This window comes from Spermophilus citellus, assembly GCF_964194105.1.
Source record: "Spermophilus citellus genome assembly, chromosome: 8".
Lineage (NCBI taxonomy): Eukaryota > Metazoa > Chordata > Mammalia > Rodentia > Sciuridae > Spermophilus > Spermophilus citellus.
In genome coordinates, this window is record NC_138189.1 from 100,264,806 (window position 1) to 100,287,943 (window position 23,138).

The 23,138-nt window shown below is 35.0% G+C and overlaps 1 protein-coding gene across 1 annotated transcript; it reads left to right on the forward strand.

Moving 5' to 3' along the window:
* Positions 1-6,917: 6,917 nt before the first annotated feature.
* GIMD1 (GIMAP family P-loop NTPase domain containing 1) lies at positions 6,918-16,925 on the forward strand (the record flags this gene model as incomplete). Its single annotated transcript, XM_081303823.1, has 2 exons — positions 6,918-7,337; positions 16,665-16,925. 2 exons carry the CDS (start codon positions 6,918-6,920, stop codon positions 16,923-16,925), a joined length of 681 nt encoding a protein of 226 aa, XP_081159949.1.
* Between the last annotated feature and the right edge of the window lie 6,213 nt (positions 16,926-23,138).

Consider the following 23,138-nt stretch of genomic DNA (forward strand, 5'->3'; position numbering starts at 1 on the left):
CTAAGTATCCTAGGTAAGATTTTTATTAGATTCTTTTAGATTTTAGAGTTTTAGATTTCTTTTTAGATTTTTATTAGATATGTTAGTTATTTTTATGTACAGCCTATTCTTCACTTGAGAGTGTTAATTTTTTTGTAAAAGAAAAATGTATCATAAAAGGAGAGTTTGTGGCATCAAGTTTAGAAGGATTCAGGTATGATACCTGTTATTCAATAACTTTATTTCTAATAATATGTCCATGGCATTTATAATGCTTTCTATTTTGATATTAATATATATTTCTTCTAGATTAATACTAGAAGAATTTATAACACATAAGTGTTTGGAACTGAATAATGTACATGAGAAAACTAGGGCATCTAGGAATTTGAAGCCAGCCTAATGTCTGGGTTCTAGGACTAAGGGTTTTACCTCTGATTCTCAGTTTTCAACCTAATTGTCTCAGAGTTGTTGGACAAATGTTTGGTTATTTTAAGTCAAATCCTGATACACTAGAGGCAATAGATTATAAATTTTAACTTATGTCCATGGAAATCCATTTGAAACTACAGAAGTAGTTAAGTGTGCACACACAGAGAGAAAATGTTTATTATTAAACATATAAAGCCAATTCCAATATGTTAGCCACATCAGATCCAATACCAGAAATGAAGGTGATTATACACTTTTAAAAATTGAGGATATGGGTAAAATAGACATGTGTTTATTATCTCATAAATCACCAAAATTGATACAAGAAGAGTCAAGTTACTGTAACAGAAATTTTTAAAGTTGTTCAAGAATCACTTCCAGAAAGTTACCTATTCTGTCTTTATAACAGTTTTTCAAATCTTTCAGGTATGTGTAATTGTTGAAGTATCTAAATTCTTTCAGAGAACCATAAGAAGAACTTTTCTATTTTAATAGCACACATATTCCTAATCTGAAATTCTGATAAATATAAAAATATAATGCTATAAATCAACTTCACTATTAATAAAGTTGCTAAAATTATAAATTTTAGAAAATTGAATATGGTGGTATATAGAAAGAATATTGTTGGGGCTGGGGATGTGGCTCAAGTGGTAGCATGCTCGCCTGGCATGCGTGCGGCCCGGGTTTGATCCTCAGCACCACATACAAACAAAGATGTTGTGTCCGCCGAGAACTAAAAAATAAATATTAATAAATTCTCTCTCTCTCTCTCTATCTCTCTCTGTCTGTCTCTCTCTCTTTAAAAAAAAAAGAAAGAATATTGTACCCTGAGTTAGTAAATGTGATTTGCATCTCAGCCCATACTCTCATTTCAATGCCTCTCATTATACTAGTGATTCTTAAAGACAAGAGGACATGAGTAGTTTGAAAAAAGAAGTGTCCCTATGTGCAGAAATACTCAGAAGAACAATAAACAACTAAGCAAACCAACAAAAACCAACAAAAGAATCATACTTCAGCCTTACTCCCAAATGTCTCATTTCAAGGACTGTGAAAGTCCAAAGTTCTCTCAAAGATTCCAGCCAGTTCCTGGGGATTAATGTCCTGCCAGCTTCAATCTCTTGCCTCTTCTGAATTACTTCATTTCATATTCCAGATATGATATAAAACATGTAATTTTTGACTTTCTGATTTTAGCTTATTTTGCTTATTATGGTATTCTCTAGTTCCATCCATTTCTGTGCAGAACAACATAATTTCATTCTTCTTTACAACTGAATAAAATTTCATTGTGTATGTATACTACATTTCCTTTATCCATTCATCCGTTGATGGGCACCTCAGGTGTTTTCATAACTTGGTTATTGTGAAATGTATGTTATAAACATAAACATGCATGTATCTGTAGAGTATGCCAACTTTAATTCTTTGGGATAAATACCCTTTCTTACATATTAACTCATCTCATTTTGATGAGGCATGGCATATGATGTTCTAATCTTAGTCTTCTGAGTAATATTAGTCTTTATTATGAAAAAGAAACTGAATATTAGAACAAGGTGTTCAAAATTCAAACCAATGAAAATTGGAATTCATTTAATTGAAATATCAAGAACTATTCATAATAAACATTAATCTCTAGGATGTATAAAGAACTCAAAAAACCTAACCCCAAAAAATAACCCGATCAATAAATGGACTAAGGAACTGAAGAGACACTTCACAGAAGAAGAAATACAATTGATCAACAAATATATGAGAAAGTGTTCAACATCTCTAGCAATTAGAAAAAATGCAAATCAAAACTACTCTAAGGTTTCATCTCACTCCTGTCAGAATGGCAATCATTAAGAATACAGGCAACAAAAAATGTTGGTGAGGATGTGGTGAAAAAGGTATACTCATACATTGCTGGTGGGACTGCAAATTGGTACAATCACTATGGAAAGCAGTATGGAGATTCCTCAGAAAACTGGGAATGGAACCACCATTTGATCCAGATATCTCACTCCTTGTATCCAAAGGACTTAAAATCAGCATACTATAGTGACGCAGCCACATCAATGTTTATAGCAGCGCAATTCACAGTAGCTAAACTATGGAACCAACCTAGATGTTCCTCAAATAGATGAATGGATAAAGAAAATGTGGTATATATATTCAATGGAATATTAGTCAGCTTTAAAGAAGAGTGAAATTATGGCATTTACCAGTAAAAGGATGGGTTGGAGAATATCATGCTAGGTGAAATAAGCCAATCCCACAAAACCAAAGGCTGAATGTTTTCTCTAATATGCAGATGCTAATTCACAATAAGGTCAGGGGCACTAGGGAAGAATAGCATTACCTTAGATTAGGTAGAGAGAAGTGATGGAAGGGTAAAGGAGGGGATGTGGAGATAGGAGAGACAGTAGAATGAAACAGACATTATTATTTTATGTATACATGTGACTGCATGACCAATATGATTCTGCAACATGTACACTCAGAAAAATGAGAAATTATATCCCATCTATGTATGATGTATAAAAGTGCATAAATGCATTCTATTGTCATGTATAACTAATTAAAACAAATACATTTTTTTAAAAAAAGGACTATTCATAATAAAACTCATTTGGTTAGAAAGACATGATTTTACTGGGTATAGAGACATATATTATAAATTGTTTATATACATATATACACATATAAATATGTGTGTATACACACACATCTATATACACATGCACATATATTTAAAATATAATAGTTATTTATCAGCAAGATTCAGCCTTACTCCCAAATGTCTCATTTCAAGGACTGTGAAAGTCTAAAGTCCTCTCGAGGATTCCAGCCAGTTTCTGGGGACTAAAGTTCTGCAAGCTTCAATCTCTTGCCTCTTCTGAATTACTTCATTTCAGATGCCACCCCACAATCTCCAATTTGTGTGGTTCTTGTCCCATGATAATACAGGGACAAACTTTTTTGTTACGAAAATAAAAAGTCATCTTCAAACAAGGAAACTGTGAATGTGGATGATTTTTATGTATGATGGGAAGAATTCTTCACATTTCTTCCCAGAAATGTGAAGAATTTAAAACTGAGCTGTACCTATTTCTGCTCTAAAACAGTCCCTTACCACTTTATTTCCCCAATTGAAAAATCCTGCCAGGCTGTATTTTTGTAGTTCATATTTTCTTCCTCCTCCCTCTCTCTGTCTCTCCCTGCCCCTCTCCCTCTTTTTATACCCTGATATATTTTTCCCCTTTTTATGGCTCTTTCCCCATCACCAGCAGATTGGCTATTACTTTGTTGTGAGTTTAAAGCACATTCCCAGGATCTTTTTTTTTTTTTTTTTTTTTTGCCTCAAATAGCTAGCTAATTATTTTCTCCAAGATAGTTTATTTCCAAAGAGGAATTCTTAGGAATTAATGTATTAGCTCTACTACATCATATTTAGCCCAATCAGTGAAAAGGTCATTTTCAAATTGTTCTTTCACCCTATAATTCAAAAAGTATTCATATCCAATCCTTCACTATCATTTAACATTAATAAATTTCCCTTGTATAAACCTTGACGTTGACTCAAATCTAAAACTGCCATTAGCGCTATGAAAAGTTACCTAAAAATTTTGCAGTCTCATTGACATTTATGAACCATGTTTTTAAATTCTGAATTTAACTTTTTTAAACAACTGTTGCATTCAGCAAATGACTTAACTAGGACTTAGTGAAGAGTATGAAAAACTAAGACTCTCCTAGGCTTGCTGTGTTCTACAAGGAACCTAGGAGCAATCTGGGCTTTTCCCTTTTTCAGAAAATGCCCCCCCCCCACAATACATGTTGATGTAGACTGTTAGAGAATGTCAGTTTACAATTGAGAAAGAAAAATAAAATAAATTCTGGTTTAAGATCACTCTTTAGGAAACAGGGTGCTACTGCCACCTGGGGGAGGTTCTTTCCTGCTTCATTCAAGAAAGTCAATGTGCTCATCAGATGAATGAATCCCGTTCATTTTCCTTGTCATGTTCACCCAGGAAAGACTTTTGACCCTCCGTCCGTGAAGTGATAAGATCTTCTGGATGTTTCCAAGTTCTCTTCACACATATATACATACTTCAGAGAATTTTTGAGATAAAAGAGAAAATGAACCCCACTCTAATCAAGCTAAGTTTGTACATCTTACATACCATAAGAAATTATTTTGGGAATTATGGATATATACTAAGAAGTGACAAAAATCAAATTTGAAATGTCAATAACAAAACACAAATCTTTTAGAAAAAAAATTTATTTGACCAGAAGTTAGAGTTAATTTTATTCCTTTTCTTAAATATATTATCATTAATTGATAAAAGATTACATGTACTGAGATAATCATGCTAGTGATTCTGTTGATTAGGATAAGTTAATAAGTTTCAATTATATGGAAATAATTTAAAGAGTTTTCTTAGAGAATTTTGAATTTATGAACTAAATATTATTATGAAATCAGTATCCAATTATCATGCATATATTATGTATCTGCTTATTGAAAGTTTTCATGAATTAGTGATATTGGTTATTTATCATGTAAAATGGAAAAAGTTGCCAATGCTATGGAATGTTAAATACTTACCAATCTTGCATTTCTTTATGCTATAGGTAATTATAATGAGAAACATATTAAATCAAAGAATTGAATCCTGGGAATAGAAGTTTCAGAAAATATCTATTAAAATTGTAAGACAGAAGTCAGTGCTGATTAGATAAAGACAATCAGTTATAAAGAGGATGTCTGGTAATAGATTAACTAAATTAAATAATATACTACCAGTCTCTGGCTGGTACAATAACACTGTCAGGAGATTAAAGTTCATACCAAAGAAAAACTACACTAGTTCCAGGGAGTCTGTGAAGAAAGCATTTTCAAACCAAAAAAAGGTAAGTGCTACACAGCAAATGGATTGGGTTACCTAGTCATTTTTTAAAAACATCATGTATCTGACTGAATAGTGAAAAGAAATTAACTCTAATTCAGAGCAGTTGACACAACTGAATTAACTGCATGAGCTGCTGTCAACTTGAGGGATACACAAAAAACAAGTGACTGTTTGTGGGAATGTGAGTCTCCTTCAAGGTGTCTATTTTAAGATCTGGAGATATTAGAGTAAGGGGGCATTAGAGAACAAGAAGAGCCTGGAATACTTAAACCTGTATAATAGAGTGATAAGTTATAAGCAAAAATAATAAGTATGCTATACTAAAGTTTCTTTTACTTCTGAATCAGAAGATTGAGCATACTTGGCACGTTAGCCAGTATCTTTGCTTATCCATCAGTCAGTGAAAATGATTGATGAACTTAAAATTCTGTAATGGGCTTATACTCTGTACAAATGATTAACTGCAATTTCGTGCCTTGTAAATAGAGCAGGTTTTCCTGATATTCTCCTCCCTCTTAGCTAAGTTGAAAAATGTGCCAAGCTTTACTTTATCAAGAAGTCAACACTTTGCAATGACCTATCGTAGGGATGATTTACTAATAATTTCAGAAGAGAAATTACAAATACTTCTCATTTTCATCAGCATATAGCCTGGTTGTAAAAAAAAAAAAAAGTCTTGGTAAACAGAAATAGGAATCTTCTTTGACATTATTCATGTTTCATAGGAGACAAGCATTCAGGAAGTAGGGAAAGATGAGTTTTTACAGATGACATGTATTCAGGGAGTGGGAAGATAGGAAGGTAAACGATATTGTCAAAATTTAAAAAAGAAAAAAGTCTCTTTCTCCCACTATTCAATTCTTCAATAGTGAATAATTTTCAAATATTTTCTGGTTTTGTTCCTGAGCTCAAAAACCTGAATATCGATTCCTAAAACAACTAATCTCCTACACTAATGCATTAATATGGTCTTCCTAAATATGTTTTATGTTATCTTCATGAAGTTTGGGTACCCCTCTCCGCCAATTTCCTGCAATTATTACTTCCTCCTACCTTATCTATATTCTGCTTTTCTCTGTCCTCCCACTGTAAACTACCACTGTTATTTCAATCTTCTGTCTTTGCCACATCTTCATTTTAATGGAGTTCTCTTTTGTGCCTTAGTCACTATAAAGGAGGGAAAAGCAAACCAAAGGTAAGACAGTCAGCCTCCATATCTGTGAGTTCTGCATTTGTGGATTCAACCAAACATGGATTGAAAATAATAAGAAAAGGAATTGTGTGTGTATTGTTCATGGATAGGCTTTTTTTCCCTCACCATCATTGCCTAAACAATACAGTATAATTTACATAGCACTTATATTGAAATATACATTATAAGTAATCTAGAGATCATTTAAAGTATTATACTGGAGGATGTACATGGATTAAACCAAATAATATACTATTTTGTATGGGACTTAAGCATCCATGGATTTTGGTATCCGCATGGAGATCCTGAAACCAATTCCTCCACGGATACTGAGGGATGACTGCATATGGAATGCTCCAGGTCCGGTAAGAAGCTTTCCATTGGGGCATGCAGACAATTAATAGTTTATGCTGTGCCTTTGCTTACCCATAGTGATGACAGACAGCAACAAGATGATTATCAACTTGGCACTCTTTGGCAGGACTCAGAGTGGGAAAAGTTCTGCTGGGAACCTTCTACTGGGAAGTACTGACTTCCACAGCAGATTTGCTCCATGTTCTGTAACCACAGATTGCAGCTTGGGCCGAAGTTGTCACCTCCACAGCTTCATGCGTCGAGGGGGGCAAGAGATAACCCTGCAGGTCCAGGTGTTGGACACTCCAGGTTATCCACACAGCAAGCTGAGCATGAGTCACGTGAAACAAGAAGTCAAGACGGCACTGGCGCATCACTTCGGGCAAGAGGGTCTCCACCTTGCACTGCTGATCCTTAGAGCAGACGTGCCTTTCTATGGACAAGAAGAATCTTACCCAATCCAATTGATCCAGGTAATACAAAAATGTAATTATACTAGTGCCACTATTCCTATTTGGAGTACATTGCCCTAATAGGGGGAAAAAAACTTGTTAAAGGAATAGTTTAAACCATAAAATATTAGTCACATAGGAGTAACCAGTAAAAATTACTTGCTTTTCCACAAGAATCATTTTTTACGATATCCTTTTAGGGAAATTCAGTAAGTCACTTTATAACTGGATCAAAAATTGAAGTAATAACCTTCTGAGGTTAACTAAGACTCAAAACCTTAAGAACTGCAAACCTGAACGTTTTACACAATGTGGCCCCTGGACTATTGAGCCACTTGTTAAAAGTGCATTTTCATTCAAGACCTACTGAATCAGCTCAAAATTGGGACCTGCATATCTGCATTTCTGTAAATTTCCATATATTTCTTAAAAACAGTTTGGTTTCAGAACCACTGAATTTAATTAAATACTGACTTCAACATCAAGGAGACAATCTGTTACAGTTCATCAACAAACATGTTCGTTCATTGCTTTGTCATTGAGTATTATTGAGCACCTGCACAGTGCCTAATGATTGGTACAGACTTGAGACTTAGCTGTAATCTAGAAGAGACAAGTCAAATACAACAATGCATTAAGAGCCAATGTGTTGTGACATATGAGAGGGGGCTTCATAAGCCTTCAGATCATAATAAATATTCAAAGGAGATCTGTGCATTATTTAAAGGGGAAAAAAACAGGAATGCTTTGTGTGCCTCATCACCTGTAGCATAAGGAACTGCTCCATTCCATCCATGAGAGGACCACAGGGACTTTGGGTTAAACATAAATAATATATGCCACCTTTGCTCAGTGGTCCATCCCTGTTTGTTTGTTTGTTTATTCACTATAAGTTCCTAAGATGGAGACTTATTCAGGCAGTTAGAGGAGTTAAGTGAGGGGAGAGGTCCATTATGGCCACAGCTAGGAGACAGAAGGAACATACATATTTATTTTATTCTAACTTTGTACAGCATATAAGAGCAAGCCTTATGTCTACTATTACTAACCATTCCTGGAAACTATTCATTGAACTGTTCCATTCTATTCAATCTCTCGATTCCTTACTCCGGATCCACCCACACTAAGTGCTGGACTTCACTAATATCACTTACTAATATCACTGACTTACTGAGCTCACTGAAGCCATGTCTGCTAGCTCTGCAGGTAAACTAAATTGAAAATAGAGAATATATATTTTCCATTCAGGTATTTGTATAAATGCTAATTTTCTTTTGATCCAATCTCAGTCTATGCCAGTGTAGGCCCTGTTATACCCAGAAAGATGGGATAGTTTGCTTTAATATTGTTTTTTTCTCTTTACTAGTAATGGGATAGTTTGCTTTAATGATGTTTTTTTTCTCTTTACTAGTAAAGACAAAAGATTGTTCTAAATGACAGACACACGTTTTGTTTTTCAGTAATTGTGCATGTTTCTAAAATTGAAAAAAAAAAGAAGCCATATGTGTAATCACAAGAAACTAGCGGAAAAAATTAAGGTGACAATAGCAAAAAAAATAAAATAAATAACCCTCATCATCCAACTCCTGTAAAATCAAGGACATGCTGTACAAAACTAAAGAAGAAAAGATGATTGCAATTAAGACATAATATGGAATCTAAGACAGCCCATAAACCTCCCCAGACTATTAAATCCTGCATTTCAAATGGTATTTCTGGTAGAAATCAAGTGATGGGAAACCTGCATCCATTACATCAGTGTAATTTTAAACCATTTTCAGAATTCATTTAAAGCTATTGCTAAATAAACATTTAGCTTAAATTATAGATGAATGTAATTCAGTAAATGTACAAGCTATTTCTCAAAAGCTACCCTAACACTCTCCATATTTCCTACTAATTTTTCCTGATGTACCTATGCTGAGCCCAAAAGTTATTTTCAGTGATATACATTTTAAATATAGATTTTCTGACTTTAGACTCTAGAATAATATTATAATCCCTAATTTTTATTCTAGTTAATTTAATGCATACCCATCTCTGGTCTTTTAGGATAGTATCCAGCATCTACCTTCCTTAAGTCACTGTCCAATTCAGAAGTTGAAGATAGAGAGGAGATGGAAGGGCAAAGCTCAGAGGCAGCCTTTTTTTCCAGAATAAAAGTCTTTTGTGTCCTGTGTAAACTCAGCAACCAAGACTTAGTAATCCTCAAAGTGTCTCATGAGACTTGGGAGGCACTGCAGATCTGTTTTGGTTTCCATCAGGGTCTTTGGTTGATGGTCTCCAAAGCATGAGCTGGAGGTTTCTGATTTTCTTTCTGAAGGTGCCTCAGCTCCTGGTGGCAGCCATCTGTATGTGCTCACACGTCTGGAACAGCTGCCAGATATCTAAATATTCAACAGGACCAGCAACTGTTAGGAAGGAGCAAGGAGCTGTTAAGGTCTTTGGGTTCACACATATCCTGGATTTCTCTTTTGTCTGATAAGAATGAGCATCTGCCTTCTTCCTTGTCCTTTACACTTTCCAGGGGTGCTGGTGTCTATCACGAAAAGGTTTTACAAGGCCAGAGCCAGATAATTGGTTTCTCCTTTCCTGTGCCTCCCCCTTGTCTTCTTGAATATTCTTCCCAATTGTGTCTAATATTTTACAAAAGGGTTCTAGACTGCCAGCTGTGACAATGGAAACATTTCCCCAAATGATCTCTTTTTCTTTATTTATATTAGGCCTTTTATTAATTTATATTAAAATGAAGGAGAAGTCAGTGAGTCATCTCCCCAAAATTGGGAAATAAAGGGAAGGAATCATCTGAAAGTTTCTGGGAATGTTATTTGAATGTTAAAAGCAAAATCCACAAATAATGGATCAGAGAAGATATAATAAAGTCACCTCAAGGAAAGAGCATACAGCCAAGGCACTCTAGGAATTGAACCTAGGAATTGACCAAAGTGCATATTCTTCCCACTGTCATGGTATCATCCATTAGTACTATGTACAAACAGGCTTCGAGTACATATTTTTGTTTCATAATCAACGCCTTAACTGTTAATGTAGTCCACAAATAGCTAAATGCAAATACAAAAGTCTCAGACCAATTAGTGCCTAAATATACCAAAGACCATGGGCTTAGCTGTTCAATAGAAATTTAATTAAAAACAAGCCTAATGTAGTAACAAGACTTTATGATTTTAGTTTCTAACTTGCAAAATGGGGATAATTTTACCTATTAAAAAAGAGTTCAGAGCATTAGATTTAATAAATGTGACATGCTTAGTGCTGTGCCTGACACAGTAGATTCATAGAAAATGACAAAGTATTACTATTACTATTGTTTTTACCAGATTTTGAAAGCACTTATTCAAATGAACCATAGATATGAGTGGAAAACTGGAGGCTAAGAGTGTAGATTCTAAGTAAGTTATATTTGTGTTCAAGTTTCTACTTAGTTACTTACTTGTGGCCTTGGACAAGTAATTTCTTTAAATGCCATTGGTAAATTTGGAATGATTTCAGTATTCGTTTCACTAGGTTACTTTGGGGATTAATGTCATAGCTGAGATACTGGCACATGGCAAGTGTACAGTAAATTTTACCTCTGGTCACTATTGCTTTATTGTTGGTATTTGTTTTATCCTAATATTAGGACATATCATTTGTAGAAATAAATTTTGTTAAGTTTTATTTCAATAGACTTCAAAAGAAAATAACAATGAAATACAATCTAAATGACTCTAATTTATAAATTTTTTAAAATCTAGGAAAAAAATGTACTAGTTTAGTGGGAAGAATATGAGCTCAACAGTCAGGGGAACCTTTGTTATGGGACCAGGCCCACCAATAATGAGCCATGTGGCTTAGGCTAAGCTGTCTAACATCGCACAACCTCAATATTCTCATCTGTAAAATGAGGCAATGAGGATGGAGGCTCTCTAAGGTTGCGTGCTCTCTGAATCTGATCTAATGAGGTCTTATCATTCAGCCTTGGCTCTCCGAGAAGGAAAATGTGGCACTTTAAAGAGGAATGAGAGTAAGGGAATATCATAAAATATAAAAAATGGTCCTTATTGTCCTCCTGTTCCATGATATTTTTTTTCTCAGTTGATGTAATAGTTGGCTTTTTACAAAGTTTCCCCCTAAAAAGTCCAGATGCTATGATTTCATCAACCACAAACAAATGGGGCAGGGCTGGTGAGGTCCTGGGAAAATTAATATAATTCTTGGAAAACAAAGTTGAGATTCTAACTAGTTGTCCCAAAAGGACTAGATGGACTCAGACCCATTAGCACTCTAAAACCAAACAGTTTGTGAATGTAAAATTTCTACCTAGCTTGGTACTGTGTTTAAATTATTAACACCAGATAACTCACAGCAACTTATCTTCCTCTTGGATTTGGTGGGGGGAGGCATCAATCAACTGTGATTATTCTTTCTCTGGGTCCATTGAGAACATGTTTGGCCACTTGCATGATGATTCTGCACCAAGTGACACGACTTTCAAATATTCAGCTATTTTCTGGCCAAAAATCAATCTAAAGATTAAAAGCTAAATCAACCATTCTGTTCTGTTTTTGGCAGTAATTCAAAAGCGCAATTTCTCTCACAGTTTGGGACATGAGCATCCTTTCATAAATAATTATCAACATGCAAAAACTTCCCAGTGGCTGAACACATGGGTCTGTAAAGTGGTGTAGAGTTTAGGAGTCTGTCATGCATAGATGTTCTAACTCGCTTTCCCTGAATGAGACAGTGGTTTAAAGAACAAGAAATGTCTGGTGGCAACAGAGAGTGTATTGTTACTATGCAAAAAAAAAAAAAAAAAACAGAAGCCAACAGAATACTGTAAAAATGATATCATTTACTTCAATAAGTACTAACTTAGCAAGACAAGAACTCTGTGTTATGGTGTATATCTCAGGAAAAGACTGTTGTACAGTTTATTTAGCATGCATTTTTACTATGGTGATATTTGAAAAATATTTAATGACAAGTATGGTCCAAGTATCAACCAATCAACATCTATGGGATAAGTTTAGATAGTGCTCATAGGTGAAGGTCAGTGGCTATTTATTAACTTTGTATGCATTTCAGTATCATAACCATCAGTATGATTATGTTGGTAGTGAACTGATTTGAGTATCTGATCTGGTTCTAAACTTGAGAAACTTTCAAAGATAAGAATCATCAAGGATAAATAGCTATAATTATATAGAAATAAAATCCCCATATTGTACAATCCCCAATCAGGCTCCTTATGTTGTTTCCCTTATCAATTCCTATACATTTTTCAAGATTCAGCTCAAGGCTTTGTTTCATGCAAGAAACTTTTCCTGATCTTCTATTCTCTACCCTTTAACTTTGCTTCCCACCCCTACCTTAGATTGTGCTAAATATCTACCTGTATAGCATCAACATAATTTATATCACAACACTGACAAGTGAAAACAAATTGAAAGTATTTCTTTCCCATCTGCTTTTCTTTTTCCCCTCTAAGTTTATTAATTACACAAGAATCCCTACTAGGTATTGAACAAAAAATGTATTTGTTTTGTTCTACACTGTGTCCTACCCTATAGAACATGCCTAGAACAAAGCAGACCCTTAATACATATGTGCAGAAGGAAGAAAACATCTGTAGTGCTTTTTAAACTTCAATTTCCATAAGGATTATGATGCATTTCGTGCAAGCCTCCCAGATTATTCTGAGGCAAATGGCCCAGATTTTTTTTTTTTTATTGACAGAGCCTACATCTGACATATGTAGCATTTGAGTAATTGTTTTAAACACTGGTATTAGTTGGTTAGGGCTGCTGTAACAAAGTACCACAAACAGGGTGTCTTAACAGATAGGTATTGTCTCTCAATTGTGGAGGCTACAACTCTGAAATCAAGATGTTAGCAAGGTTGGTTCCTACAAAGTGCTGTGAGTGCAAGATCTGTTCCAGGCCCTCTGCTTGGCTTGACCATTTTCACGATCACATTCCCTATATTTGCATCTTTGTCCAAATTTCTCTGTTTTATAAGGATACCAATCATGTTAGAATATTTAACTAATTATATCTGTAATGATCTCATTTCCAAAGAAGGGAGGTCACATTCTGAGGAAGTGGGAGTTTTATTCAACATATGAATTTGGGAGAGGACACAATTCAACACATAACACCATTCTTCATTTACTTTGCAAATCTGTGACTCCACTAAAGATCTGTTAAAATGCATTGAATACATGACAAGTTCTTAGACTACCGCTATCGTTATGCCACCATTAGATGAACTGGAATGGTAATATCTTATGGATTCTTAGATTTACACAAGAATTATGTTCTTTAAAAGTTGGGCTAATAAATTTGTGTATTAAAGGAACATAAAAATATATAAGTCGGGTGCGGTGGTGCATGCCTGTAATCCCAGAGCCTTGGGAGGCTGAGGCAGGAAGATTGTGAGTTCAAAGCCAGACTCAGCAACTTAGTGAGGCCCTAAGCAACCCAGGAAGACCCTGTCTCTAAATAAAATGTAAAACAGGGCTGGGGATGTGGCTCAGTGTTTAAGCGCCACTAAGTTCAATCCCCAGTACAAAAAAAAAAAAAGAATGTAAGTTTAAGTACTTGCAAAAGTTATTCTGTAGAATCTTTTAGTTGAAATAATATTCCCTGATGTATTGACCTTGAAAATTGAATGTAGAATTTCCTGAAACAAAGCTTTTATTTTGGTGGTGGTAATGGGAGGGGATTGGTACTGGGACTTGAACCCAGGGGCTCTTAAACACTGAGCCACATCTCCTGCCTTTTTTTTTTTTTTTTTTTTTTTTTTGGACACAGGATCTTGCTAAGTTGCTTAGGGCTTTGCTAAATTGCCAAGGCTGAAGTTGTAAATGGAAATCTTTCCTTAAGTATAACACAATGATGTCTGTATAAATGTGTGTCTCTAGAACCCATGCTGTGTAAGAGCATTCTTCCTCATGCTGTTATATACTTCAGCACCATTTAGACTTGTTAGAGTAGATGTGGGTTTATGACTGTCAAGTTTGCCCAGTACCGTAGACTTTTATCTCTAAAAGTTGGACTTGTTGATGGAATCCCATAGTAGTTTCAGTGTTAGATACAGTTTTTTTCACCATACATCTGTGCATTTTCTCTTTAGGTGACTGAATATTTAAGGTATTTGTGTGCATAGTAAACTCAATTTTTATGAACTGTTGTATCCTGTTAATGCATATTGCTCAGTGGCTTCAGTATATCTTACCTGTACTGACCAAACCTAAATAAATACTTTTATTGTAACTCTTAAAAATAAAAAAATAAATTGCTAAGGCTGGTTTGAATTTGTGATCCTCTTGCCTCAGCCTCCTGAGCTGCTGGGATTACAGGTATGAACTACCACACCCAGCTAAACAAGCATTTTTAAAAGAAAGAAATATATAACATTGTACAATATAGAAAAACAAACTTTGAATAGATGCAAGGGAAAATGTTGAAACTATTCCCTGGGAGAGTTGCTCTGAATACGAAAGAGAAAGTACAGATTATAGGCAAATCCATCACAAAGAATAGTAGAACCAAAGGAAGACTTTAGAGGAAATTACAACCTTGTGTCCCAAAGATTAATTAAACCTCACAACTAGACCCTCAAAATAAATAAACAAAACCCTAAACCTTCTATCTGAGATGATGATGAGATTCTAAATGCCAAATTTATTCAACAGATATTTACTGGAAGTTTACCATGTGCTAGCATCGCTGGCTGATACAGGAGTGACATGGACATGGCCTTCAAAGTGTTCATGATCAAGTTTTAGAGAGGAATGAATTAAATAAATGGCTCTGATAAAAGCCAGACTGTATCAGGAGTCGTAATTGGTAATTTTGTGAAGTGTTTCTAATTTTAAATACTTTCTTGCACATTTCTATAGTATTTTCATATTATATTTACATGTCTTTATTCCTTCCTTAATCTCTTTTTCCTTCTTCACTTCTTATTCTTTTCGTCTTTCTTTCAATTTTTCAATACCATAAACACTAATCCTATATTTGTTATGTACATTGACAATAGTTTACCAGTCTATCTTTCCATTTTTTAACAATTTTTACACTAGAGTTTTTACTAATATGTTGCTCCACATCCCTGTATGTCAATTTCTTCATATCATAATGGAGAAAATAACAGATTATCTCCCACAAAGAATAATGTTGAACTTCAAAAGAGATAGTACATGTAAAGTACTTAGCACTGAATGTTAGTTGTTTACCCTTTTTTCTTTCTTCTGATTACTAGAGGTTCTGCCTTTTTCTTGTTATATTATTCCTAGGTATTTTGCATTTTCTTGCTGTTATAAACTGGTAGCACCTTTGAAGTGTTTTGGTAATGGGAGTGTTAGGAATGGAGAAATTCTTATTTGTCACATTGTCATGATTTCACATATCTTTGGAAACATTAAAAAAGTTAAATGATTATTTCTAGATGCCTTTCATATTATGTGAATAATTTGCCACATGCAATTACTTCTGCTTTATATCAGCTTATTTTCACTAATCAAACAAGAATTTATTACATAACTAACTTCCACATATTACTAAACAAAGGAACACCAGTCTTTGATGTTTTTTCAACCACATTAGAAGTCCTTCAATAAATTGTGTTTGATTTTAGGCATGTGGACTGAGGATGATGAGGATTACAGTAACACTTTGTAGTTTTTCCAAATCACCAAATGTATTTTGATCTTAGCTTTTCCATTATATGTCATCTGATTAATCAACAGAGTATAACCAGATTATGTAATTTTAAGCCCCATGTAAACTTTTTTAGGGATAACACCATATCCTTTAATATATATACATATGTATATGTACAGACTTAATATATATACATATACACACATATAAAAATTTTAAAGGATTTTTTTATCAATAAAATCTTATATATGAGGCTTAAAATTACAAAATCTGGTGGGGATTGTATAAAACAATTCTCTAGTCAAGGTCCTCTGACTTCAAAGGAATTTAGTGGCTCTAACAAAGTCAGGTTGCCAGACAAGTATAAATGATTACTGAATGTTATAATTATTCAACATGCAACACAATAAGATACTATTTAATATCAAATTTATATGGATAAATTATAACAATATGTAAAAAGAGAACAAAAGTTTTTTTTTTCTCTCCATCTCATCCATCTCCCTCTATTTGCTTATAATACTGGACCTCATATCAGCTTCCCATTACATGTATCAGCTTTCAGAAATATAATGGCACATAGATCTGTTGGCTCACTATATTGGAACTTCATAACTCCTTTGCTCATTTTTGAGGAACAGATTCCAAAGCAAATAGCCATTTAACTTCTTTTCTCTTTCAGGAACTTCTGGGAGATACTTGGAAGAATTACACTGCTATTCTTTTCACCCATGCAGAAAAAATAGAAGATGCTGGGTTCAGTGAAAATGAATATTTACATGACGCCTCTGATACACTCTTAACCCTACTAAGTTCTATTAAGCAGAGATATGTTTTCCTGTATAAAAAAGGAAACTTATTTAATGAACAAAGAAGGAAAATCTTGGAAAGAATTGTGGAATTTATAAAAGAGAATCATTATCAAGGTCTTACTCTTAAATAAAATTTAAATAAAAAGAGCATTGAACAATGGAGACAGAAACCTGATTTCAAAAACTTGCCTTCCTAAGCATAAATGTGGACTTTGAAAATTCCTTACATGGTCAGTGAGTGTACATTTACATAACCACTTTGGAAAACTATAAGAACATCATCAGAGATTCAAGACTTCTAATGCAAATCCCACAATATAGCAATTAGACACCTAAGTACATAACCAACAGAAAGGTGTGCACTTGTGCACTAAAAGACAGGCATGCACAAGAATGTTCATAGCAGTACTATTCATAATAGCTAAAAACTGGAAACTATCCAAATGTTCATTAGTAGTAAATATGTAAATTGTGGCATGTTAATACAATGAGATACCTTACAGAGCAAACTTGACTCCATATCACATTATCAAACAACTGTTCAAACATAATGCTGAAAGACAGAAGCCAGACAGAAAAAAAGCACATTCTCTGATTCTGTTTGCATAAAGTTCAAAAAAATTCAAAAACTAAAGTCATCCCAACTACTCTCTTTCTGTGCCAAGGCTTGGAAGAGTGGTTTCCCTGGGGAATAATGAGCAACACATGCACTTGAGGTAGCCTCTGAGGTTTGGTAATGCTGTTTTTTCGATTTGTGAGCTGGTTTCACAGGTTGTGTTCACCTTGTGAAAAAGCAACAACAAATGCTTGTGATTTATCTGCAACTTAGTATATGTTATATTTAAATAAAAGTTTAAAAAATGGCAAAGTAGGGTTCAAGTTTTTAAAAGTTAGCTCCACTGCTCACTTAATACTAGAGAAGGAAAATTGCTTATCACTTCTCAGAGTCTGTTTCTTCACATGGAATACCTGTTTCATCGTTATTGTAATGATTAAATGACTTGGCACATGGTAAATGCTCAATAAGTGTTACCTTTATTTTTTCCACTTTCCTAAAATCTGTGGTTCCTATTTAGGTTTGGAAACATCAGGTAAAAACTTGGAGCAAGCCCTCTGGCAAGAATAGCATAGCAATTGTGATCACCAACTATAGAGAACCTCTGTATCTCCCCCACCTTAGAAGGCTGGGGACTTTAGTGTACTAGAGATTCTCAGGATGGTCTCAATGACAGCAGTGAGAATTAAAGGAAAATAATTCCAGTTGATTATAGGAGCCAATTCCATTACCAAGTCAAATCATAACACTTCCATATTTCATGATTACATATGAGCTTTTGCTAAGATATTCACCAATTTGCAAACAGCTTGTTTTCATAAAGGTAATTCATAAGTTGTGTATTTTCCATTAAAAACAGAATTACAACTGCTTGTTTTTCTCCTGGAGTAATCCTCAAAAGCCTACTTTTTATGTTCAATATTACTTAAACTCTATTGTAGATGGTATTTATTAAATAATTCATCCTTTTCCTACTTAAGTGATAGGTAGATAGCTAGATCTAAATATAGACATGGAGTTCTCTTGAGTCTATTTCTGGATATATTCTGAATTCTTTATTCTTTTCCATTATTTATCTTATTTACATAAAATAATGATTTAAATATAATGGTTTTCTTAATATATAATATCTATATATCTTTATGTAGTACATTATAGTAATTTAATACATGTATACAATGTGTAATAATTAAGTCAGGGTAAAAAGCATTTCTATTTCTTCAAACATTAATTACTTTTAAGTGTTGGGAATTTCATACCCTTCTAGTCATTTTAAAATATATCATAGATTGTTATAACTAATATTTACCCTACTGTGCTAAAGAACTGGAATTCCTCCATTCTGTGTGTTGGTACATTCCTTGATAACTGGGAGGTCGTTTTCCTTATTATTATTGTCTTTTCAAAAGATGGTCTAGGCTGGGGTATATCTCAGTAGTAGAGCACTTGACTAATATACCCTAAATTTGATGCCCAGCACTACCAAAAAAAATAAAAATAAAGATTTTCTGGCTTCTCTCAGACATTCATTTCATATATAGTCTAAGATTATCTTTTATATTTCCCAAACATACGGTTTTATAGTATGTATGTATAAATGTGTTTTATGACAAATTACATTCTGTGATATTAAATCCTTTCTTACAAGCATATAGGATATTTCTCCATCTTTGGGATCAAAAACAATTTGGAGCTTTTCATCATAAATCCCCCTGTTTGTTTCATTCCTTGATTTTGGAGGAATTGGGGCATCTATCCTCTGGCTGGCTCTCTATTGCTGCATCAGTGTGTAGATTCCACCAAAGGCATCTGAAGCATAAGAGCCAGATGCTTATTCCTGAAGATACTATTATAAACCTTCCAAAGAAGTCTGAAACAGTTAGTAGCTCCACCTAGGGAAGAATTTTGATAATCATGCATAAGAACTTTTTCTATAACCTCCCAGCTCTGTTATTTTGGTGACTTTGACAAGCAACTGTGTGCAATTTCCCCCCATTTCTGACTGACTTCTGCTGAAGACATTGTGATTATTTCTCAAGTGGTTGTGTTAGGTAGCTAGCCAACCATGAATGGATGAGCAGGGAAAGGACAACTAGGGGTGACTGAAAGTCACAGGGAACCTTATCTGACAGGCAGACAGGTAGTTCAAAGTCTCCCCAAGCCATAATTACACCCCACTAAGATAGACTGTTGTTACACCCTACCAGATAGCCTGGACCCTCACCTATCACTGAAACTATCACAAACCCCAATTATCCTGGCAACCAATATATCAAGATGCTCACAAAGAAAGCTCACTGAGGTTATTCAAAGGTTGACTCGCTGATTAAGGAGGTAGGAAATTGAGACAGAAACAGGTGGATTCAATTGCCTGAAGAAAAACTCTGAGTGCCACGTCAACCTCTCTTTGAGGCAGTCTGTGCAGTTCCTATGCTGTCAGGCGAAAGTTCAAGAGGTGGGCTTGGGTGGGGCTCTTGGGAAACTTCCCTGGGACCTCCAATGAAACTGGAGGGCACACAAATTTAGTAAAAAGAAAACAGATTTATTTAAAGTCAGCATTGAAGGAAGATAGAGGAGCCATTTTCTGTCTTAAATCTCTATCTTTGGGAACACAGGGACAGAAGAAGAGGAAGCTCACACCATCCTTCTCCTCTCTTGAGAGGACTCACTCTCTCCCTTCAGAGTGCTCTCATTTTCCATTCTAATAAACTCACACGTCTGAAATCTTTCTGGCATGATCACAAGAATAAGGGTGAAGGTGGGGGGGGGGCTCTGTGGCTGCCTCAGTTTCATAGCAGGGCTCATGCCCAGTAACAGGTGGTCCCCCATAGTTGAAGATTTGTCCAGTTCTTTGATATGATTGATCCCTCATCAGAGGGGAAGTGACAAATTATGAGTCAGTGTCAAAAGACCCCCTTTTTAGCCAAATTTAAGCAATAAGAGGGTTACAAATGTAGTCCTTATACTAAGTCCAGCATTAAGGATTTGGACAAAGAAAATACGAAACATTAATAAGAGCAAAGCAAATCTACTATCTATAGTAGATTTAAACTAATAAACATAATTTCTTTAGCACTACCAATTTTATCTAGAGAAAACCAATTTTTTTTTTTGTAAAAGTAGTTCCATTCAAAATTTGCATTAATAATCTGTTAGCTGGAGTCTTTGTCTTATGCAAACTAAGGTGAATTACCATTTGGGTAGAAAACTCAGTATCACATTTTACAATATCTTCAGAATTTGAGGTTTAGGGCTGGGGTTGTTGCTCAGTGGTAGAGTGCTTGCCTCTCCCTTGTGAGGCCTTGGGTTCGATCCTCAGAATAACATAAAAATAAATAAATAAAGATATTTTAAAAATTGGGGGTTTATTCCACAGAATGGTAAAAATTTTGAATGTGGACTACAAGAAATAAAGTTTATTCAAGAATTAAGAACATGTAAGTATCATATCCCAAATACATTTTGTAAGACAAGTTGTAAAGCAGTATAACTGAGAGAATCTTATACTGAAATTTTTAATTTTAAATTTATCTGCATATGAACAATGAATAAAACAAGATTTCAACTTATTAACTACAGGGATGTGGTTCATGCAATCTAAAATGACTACAAGAAGGGCATGGTGGCACATGCCTGTAATCTCAGTGATTTGGGAGGCTAAGGCAGGAAGATTGCAAATTCTAGACCAATCTCAGCAACTTAGTGAAGCCCTCTGAGAAACAGAAAATCCAGGTGGTCCATTTTCAAAATACAATATTTAGCTTTAAATGTAAAATGACTTGGGATGTAAGAAAGGCAGCTGGAGGGGAAAGCAGGATGGAAAGTTACAACCAGTTAACACTGAATGTAAAGATTTACAGCCCCTTGACAGACAGGAGATGAGAAGGATGGAGCCTGAGCTGACCAACAGAGATAAACTGTCAACATGCCAAAAGGCCCTCAATCCATGGGGACTTTCCTTCCATAAGGGAACTAAAGTGGGTGGGTTCTACAACTAGAGGTATATTTCTTTAAATAACACAATAGGAGATAGTGAAGTAGGCTCTGACCAATGTAAGAGGGTAGTCAAATACCCTCTTTCCTTAATAGCTTAATGTTTCCTGCCAAAGACTGTAACATCGGTCCTAATTTATGGGCAATAACCTAGTACCCTTCCATCAGGGATAGAGGCCTAGCAGACTGTCTGCTCCAGGCTCCTGCTTTGGTTTTGATTGCTGTGTGCCATTCTGCACGTGGAAGTAAAATTATTGCCCTTTCAACAGAGCTGATTAGTGTCCAACTGTTTGTTTTGACTTCTGGGGTGCACAGGATCCTCAGTATTTCCAGGGCCCTAAGCAATTTAGCAAGGCCCTGTCTCAAAATAGAAAATTAAAAAGGTTTGGGATGTGGCTCAGTGGCTAACCCCTAGGTTCAATACTCAGTACCAAAAAATAACTACAAATAACTACAAACAATACATAATGTATTATTACTACATAGATTGTTCAACATTTGAGCAAAACAGTTTAGTTACCTTTACAATATGTTAAGACATAAATCATGAAAAAATAATGATGATAACGATACAGCATTATATCAGGACTATAAGATTTATAAAACTTTATAAAAATTTAAAATATTTGTATCAATAAAACATACTATATTGAGGTAGGATAGAGGAAATAGAACATAAGTAGAAAGAAGACATGTAAGGGTCCGGCGAAACGTCGGAGAAGGAAAGACCACACGAGACTAGCTTCATGCAATGGCAAGGGGGATTTTTATTAGGGATCCGTTCCAACGCGTTGGGACTCTGTGCTCACTCAAGAAGGGAGAGCAGCCCAGAGCCCAGAGCAGAGGTCAAGCAGAGCTTAAGTACACTTTTTGGAGAGGGCGGTGGGCTTTGCATACATCAGAACAAATCATCATGAGGCGCGGGGAAATTGAACAACAATTCTGATACGTGATTAGTCCATTCATTGGCGGGAACAGTTTGGGTAGGGGTGATTGGTCACTTCTAAGTGGGGTACACATTCAAACTGATTGGTTCTGGGGCCTGGATGTCTACGTGCCATGTTACCTGAAGCCCTTAGCTATTAAACAACCAGGGAATCAACGGAGATATTTACTGAGCAGGTCCCGCATTGTCCTAATAAGTTTACAGAGATTGCAGGTTCCGGGGATAGCAGGGGAATTGTAACAATAAACTTTTACCTTTTAGCCCAGGCCTTGTAATCTAGAAGCTTTACAATGCCCTAGTCTTTTACACTTTAACTCAGACTTTTGCAGCTTAGAATCAGCTTAGAAATTTTACCTTTACAGACATAAAGGAAGAACAAGAGAATAAAATTTCAATTTTAAAATTTTATATTTTTCCAGGCCTATCACTCCTAGGTCAGTCTTTTTCCCAGGTCAATCACTCCCAAATTCTTGGGAAATCTGTAAATCTATGTGAGGACTGTTAATTATTCCTTCCCCCACTAATAGATTAAGTAAAGAGTGATATGACACTGAAAAACCTATAACTTAGTGAACTTCCAGTACTATCTACTGATCAGATAATGAAGACCACATCACCAGACTGATAGCATTTTTATATATCTTCCCATGCTTACTCTCCACTGAGTTCCCTTTAAAAGAAGAATCAGGAAACCCAAACACTTGTTTCTCACTCTTAAGATGGCCCACGTTCATTCAGGTATTCTGTGCTTTATCCTTAAAAGTCATCTCTCTTGAGCCTGCCTGCAGTCTTCCTTTTTTTGTCTGTGTGTGTGTGTGTGTGTGTGTGTGTGTGTGTGTGTGGTGTGCT